This window comes from Colobus angolensis, unplaced genomic scaffold (assembly GCF_000951035.1).
Source record: "Colobus angolensis palliatus isolate OR3802 unplaced genomic scaffold, Cang.pa_1.0 Scaffold272, whole genome shotgun sequence".
NCBI lineage: Eukaryota > Metazoa > Chordata > Mammalia > Primates > Cercopithecidae > Colobus > Colobus angolensis.
In genome coordinates, this window is record NW_012115955.1 from 55,017 (window position 1) to 61,125 (window position 6,109).

General features: G+C 43.3%; 2 protein-coding genes across 2 annotated transcripts in view; one reads left to right on the forward strand and one right to left on the reverse strand.

Annotated features, from left to right (window-relative positions):
- The window catches only part of LOC105516000 (serine palmitoyltransferase 1-like), a 7,567-nt gene extending 4,348 nt beyond the window's left edge, over positions 1–3,219 (forward strand). Inside the window, exon 3 of the mRNA XM_011948003.1 lies at positions 2,580–3,219. Within this exon, the coding sequence (XP_011803393.1) occupies positions 2,580–2,678 (99 nt within the window). The 3' untranslated portion in view covers positions 2,679–3,219. The remainder of the gene's footprint in view (positions 1–2,579) is intronic.
- Positions 3,220–4,992: 1,773 nt separating this feature from the next.
- LOC105516022 (putative UPF0607 protein ENSP00000381514) overlaps positions 4,993–6,109 on the reverse strand; it is a 2,005-nt gene continuing 888 nt past the window's right edge. The window contains exon 2 of the mRNA XM_011948028.1: positions 4,993–6,107. Coding sequence (XP_011803418.1) covers positions 5,037–6,107 — 1,071 coding nt within the window. The 3' untranslated portion in view covers positions 4,993–5,036. The remainder of the gene's footprint in view (positions 6,108–6,109) is intronic.

A 6,109-nucleotide genomic window follows, 5' to 3' on the forward strand; every position in this document is an offset into this window, starting at 1 on the left:
TCAATAGTTCTTGATTAGTAAACATTATTATTAGGATATTTAGTGAACCTGAGCTATTTCAGGTATGGATGAGTGTAATAAGTAAGGGAGGGGATCCTCCTAGTGTGTAAAATAAATATGAGCTTGCATTAGGCATTCTGGTTGGTAACCTCAGCGAGTAATAATGATTAGGGTAGGGATGACTGTAGCTTCTTAAAGAATGTAAAATATAACTAGTTCTGTGGCTGTAAATGCTGTAATTTTAAAAGTTTGTAGGAAAATTAATTTGGAAATATAGAGTGTTTTTCCACAGGGGTGATTCATTAGAGAGGTGATGTTGGCCAGCTGGGATTATAAGAGGTAGTAGTCAGGCTGTTTGGATTGGAAGAGGTGATGTTAATGGGTCAGAAGAAAAAGTTAATGAGAAGTTAGATGAATTATTGTTAGGTTGGTTAAAAAATAGTAGGGTAATGAGGCTGATGAATAGGCTATGAGTAGCTATATTCAGATTATAGAGTTTTTGGAGAGTCATATTGTCAGACTATAATTGTTGGAATGATAATTTTTGGCATTGGAGTCAATTTAGATTTTGTACATAGTCTAGGCCAGATGCGTTGGAGATGGAGACTAGCAAAGCAAGGCCTACTGCGGCTCTGCAGGCAGCAAATACCAAGAGGATAGTGCGTATGAGGAATCCTAGAGTGAAATGCATGTTTACAGTTACGAGCATATTTATGATAAATATTGACAGTATGATGCCTTCTAGGCATAATTGGGATGATGTTAGGTGGGATCGATAGATTAGTACTCCCAGCAGTGCTACGGTGTATGCTAATACAATGTTAATATAAATAAATGGCATTTGGTAAATATGGTCTATGATAATCTAATGAGTCGAAATCATTTAATTTGAACTATTTACCAATTTGACTCAATCTAATCCTTTTTTGGTTCCATTCATAAATTAGGCCTAGGATTAGAATTGTAATTAGTAGAAGGGCTGTACTGATTATTAGGATAAGGTTATTTGTTTGAAGGGCTCATGGCAGGGGTAGTAGTAGGGCGATTTCTAAATCGAATAGGAGAAATGTGATGGCTACTAGGAAGAATTTTATGGAGAAGAGGAGGCAGGTAGAGGTTAATAGATCAAATCCACATTCATAAGGTCTGGATTTTTCTATATAAGTATGAAGTTATGGGAGTCAAAATGTAATTACTACTAATAGAGTTAATAAGGTGTCAGTTATTAGGGCTCGTGCTAGGTTAATTACTCTTTTTCAGACTTTGTTGAAACTAGTTGATTGGAGATCAGTGGTACTGCTTATACTAAAAGAGTAGTAGGACCCTCATCAGTAGATAGAGACACATAGGAATGGTCATACGGCATCTGCAGAGTGTCAACATCAGGTGGTGACTTCGAAGTCAAATGGTGGTTGGATGTAAAATGAATTTTTTTTTTTGAAACAGAGTTTCGCTCTTGCTGCCCAGGCTGGAGTGCAATGGCACAATTTCGCCTCACTGCAGCCTCCGCCTCCCAAGTTCAAGCAATTCTCCTGCCTTAGTCTACCTGAGTACCTGGGATCATAGGCATGCACCACCACCACACCCAGCAAATTTTGTATTTTTATTAGAGATGGGGTTTCTCCATGTTGGTCAGGCTGGTCTTGAACTCCCGACCTCAGGTGATCTGCCCACCTCGGCCTCCCAAAGTGCTGGGATTACAGGGATGAGCCACCATGCCTGGCCTAAAATGAAATTTTAATTGGTGGAGAAGGCAGAGATGGTGAGAATTGTTGATCCAATAATAACATGAAGTCCATGAAAGCCTGTGACTATAAAGAATGTTGAGCTGTAGATTCCATCAGAGATAATAAAGGGGGCCTCGAAATATTCTGAGATTTTTAGAAGGGTGAGATAGACTCCTAAGAGGATTGTGGTAAATAGTGCTTGAATTATTTGTTTTTGGTTACCTTCTATTAGGCTGTGATGGGCTCAAGTAATTGGAACTCCTGATGCAAGTAATACAGACGTATTTAGGAGAGGTACTTCTAGGGGAAGAATACCTGTTGGGGGTCAGTGTCCTCCTGATTCTGGGGTTGGTGCTAAACTGGAGTGATAGAATGCCCAGAAAAAACTGGCGAAGAATAATACTTCTGAGATAATAGGAGCATCCCATATCAGAGGCCTTTTTGAACAACTGCTGTGTGGTGGCCTTGGAATGTACTTTCTCGGACAATATCACGTCATCATTGATATATAGTCAGTGTGTTGGTTAGTAGGCCTAAAGTTTTAACTTTTAACAGTGGTAGAATTAAAGTAATCCTATGGTTAAGTCAGATGTTATTCGGAGAGCCGAGAGAGCTCCTGTTAGTGGTCAAGGGCTAGGTACAACTATATGGTAGGCATGAGTCTGGTGGGTCATTATGTATTATGCAAACAAAGACTTACTAATAATGTGAACACATAAACTTGAATAAGAGTGACAGCGAACTTGAGGATAGTTAGTAGAATTAGAATAATAAGAGATAGTGAAGTTGCAGAGACACTGATAATTGATAATATTAGCACTGCACTGTATTTTAATTCTTTTTCTCCTGTAGGAAAAAGAAGAACTGATTGAAGAGTGGCAGCCAGAACCTCTTGTTCCTCCTGTCCCAAAAGACCATCCCGCTCTCAACTACAACATCGTTTCAGGGTAAACTGATTTTGCTACCTGAATTACTTGTATTTGGCTTCTTGTAGTAACCTGCAGTATATAGTGCTTTATATGTAGTAGTCCTTTTTTATCTGAAACAAAACGTTTAGAAGTTCCCAGGAGTAACAGCTTTAGCTCCTGATTTTAAAAAATTTATTCTAGGGATGATATAGACATTTTTTAAAATCTCCAATTTAAGCATTAATGCTTGCCTTTTTTTCCAAGAATGTGCACGTGTTAATATTTCAAATGGTCAAACACTTAAAATGAAAAGCAACAGACTCCTGCTTTTTACCCATCTGGTTATTTTCTGATTTTAAATCTGTTGCATGTTACCTTCATAATTCTAGATACTGTAGTATGCTTAACTACCATTTGTTGATTCACCAACTACAGACAACACCTGTTGACCCCCACAATATGAATTATGGAGCTTCTGCTCACTTATGCCTCTTCCCTCCTTGCTTCCAATGTCTCGTCTATTTTTTACTTTTCGTTCTCTTGGCTATCTTTGCTATATTGTATGTATTTTCATTAATTAAGAAATATATTAAGAATACAGAAAGTTGATATCAGACACCTATATACCTGCCACCCAGAATTAATAGGTGTTAACATTTTGCTATTTTTAATTCAAACTTACTTTTACAGATAAATACAATATTACAAATGTATCTTAAGAAATTCCTGGCCGGGTGCGGTGGCTCAAGCCTGTAATCCCAGCACTTTGGGAGGCCGAGACGGGCGGATCACGAGGTCAGGAGATCGAGACCATCCTGGCTAACACGGTGAAACCCCGTCTCTACTAAAAATACAAAAACTAGCCGGGCGAGGTGGCGGGCGCCTGTAGTCCCAGCTACTCGGGAGGCTGAGGCAGGAGAATGGCGTAAACCCGGGAGGCGGAGCTTGCAGTGAGATCTGGCCACTGCACTCCAGTCCGGGCGACAGAGCGAGACTCCGCCTCAAAAAAAAAAAAAAGAAATTCCTTCGCCTTCGTCACTTACTCTTGCCTCTCATACAGATAACCACTGTCTTGAAGTTGGTGATTGTCTTTGCTTATATTTATAATTTTACCATATATGCCTGTTGCCATAAAAATATTCAGTTTATTTTAAAATGTGATACAAGATATTTTCCTGAGCATTATTGTTCTGATTCTGATCTGATCACAGAGGAGCTTTTATTCTTCACTTCTGTAGATCTCTTTAGTCTTATAAAAGTTTTATATATTCTGATATCAAACCTACCAATCTTTTAAGCTCCGCCTCCTGGGTTCACGCCATTCTCCTGCCTCAGCCTCCCCAGTAGCTGGGACTACAGGCGCACGCCGGCACGCCCGGCTAATTTTTTGTATTTTTAGTAGAGACGGAGTTTCACCGTGTTAGCCAGGATGGTCTCGATCTTCTGACCTTGTGATCTACCCGCCTCGGCCTCCCAAAGTGCTGGGATTACAGATGTGAGCCACCGTGCCCGGCCCAAACTTACCAATCTTTTATAGTTTGGTCTTTTGAGGTCTTAGGGAATTCTTTCCTACCCTAAAGGTATAATTTGATTGTTTTCCATATGATGGCCAGTTGTCCCAGCATTATTAGTTGAATAATCTAGTATTTACCTACTGCTTGGAAATTTCCCTTCTTTGGTAAGCCAGATTCCCTTCTAAAGGATCTGTTTCTGCCTTTTATTTTTATTCATTGGGTATATTTGTATCTCTGTGTACCAGAGACACATTCATATATACCACAGCTTTATAATAAACATTGATTAGAGTGTCTTTCTACCTCCATGTTCTTCAAAATTGTCTAGGCTATTCTTGACCCTTCTTCACTGTGAGTTTAGGTTTGGGTGATCATATTTAACCAAAACAATGCATTTGGGTTTTTTATTAGAAGTGTGTTGAATTTCTGGATTAATTTAGGAGGCTTGGTATCTTGCTGATACTTAATCTCACTACCCATTTACATGGTATATATTGCTTGTGTACTTGGGTCTTTTGTCTTATATGCTTGAGTCTCGCTCTGTCGCCGGGCTGGAGTGCAGTGGCTCAATCTCGGCTCACTGCAACCTCCACCTCCCAGTTCAAGCCGTTCTCCTGCCTCAACCTCCCCAAGTAGCTGGGACTACAGGCGCGAGCCCACCATGCCCGGCTAATTTGTGTGTTTTTGGTAGAGATGGAGTTTCACAGGTTGGCCAGAATGGTCTCGATCTCTTTTTTTTTTTAAATTAAAAAGTAGACTTTAATGTCAAAAATACAAACTTGGGAAGGGCAGAAAGATCACACACAAGGCTGTCACTTCACACCTGGAGGGTTGCACAGCCACCACGCCTGCCCTTCCGTATCTTCTTTCTCCTCCCAAGCGGCTGTTTATCGTCTCCTGGATTTTGATGTTCTACTTAACACCCCCATGTTCTTACCCATGTTGCCCTGCTGGAGGCGTCCTTCCCTCTGGGAAGCCTGACCCAGGTCTAACAGTGCCTCAGGAGATAGGCAGGGAAACTTAGCGGGTGGGGCCCGCTCATTTCTATCCCATCTCAGTTGCAGGGGAGGGGTCGGTTGCAGCAGCAGTGGTGGCCCTGACAGCTTTCTTTTGCGGGACCGGTGGCCGGCAGCTCTGGGTGGAGAAGAGTTACTTGATCCCAGAAGGGCTGCAGGATCTTTGAGCTGCATGTCCTTCCCCGTGATCAGCAAGCCTGGAGAGCTGGGCAGGTAGTCTTTACCCAGCACCTCCAAGGCCGGCTTCTCTGGCCACAGGGAGCAGCCTGGAACTGGGGCAGGGAGCAGTGTTGGAGCTGGGTCAGGCTTCCCAAAGGGAAGGATGCCTCCAGCAGGGCTGTGTGAGCTGGAGACTCCATGGCCCTTGGGGTAGAAACTCACTGCATGCACCTGGGCCTTGTCATTCTGGTTCTTTTCTGTCAAGCTCTTGAGGTGGACATTTCCCTCCAAGGGCCTGGGACTGCACCCGGAGGAAGTGAGGTTTCCCTGAGTCTCCAGGGGCCTAGAGGTGGAGGCTGCTTCCCCATTGCTCCAGGGGCCCCTTTTATTGTCCTTCTGCTCCTGGATCTCTACCTGGTCTTTCACCTCCGTTGCTTCTTTGGGCTCTTCTGCCCTCACCTCCGTCTTCGGGAGCCTGGCTGGGATCACCTGCTCATCTAACAAAGGCAGTCGGAGGTTAAACTTGCGTCTGAGACGAGGGATCCTCACGGGGCTGGGGTGTCCGAACATCATGGAGTTGCGAGCAGACAGCACGGGTTTCTTCCTTGAGGGGGGGCTCCAGTCCACAGGAGGCGGGACCCTCAGTGGGGTGCCCTTGTTCCGAGGGAGAAGACACAGCCTCGTAGGGGCGCCATCCCACCTGGCTGGAAAAGAAGGCCCAGGATGTCGCTGAGGGTTGAAGAGGAATCGGAAACAGCCCAGGGTTCTCGAGGCAGGCACAGGTG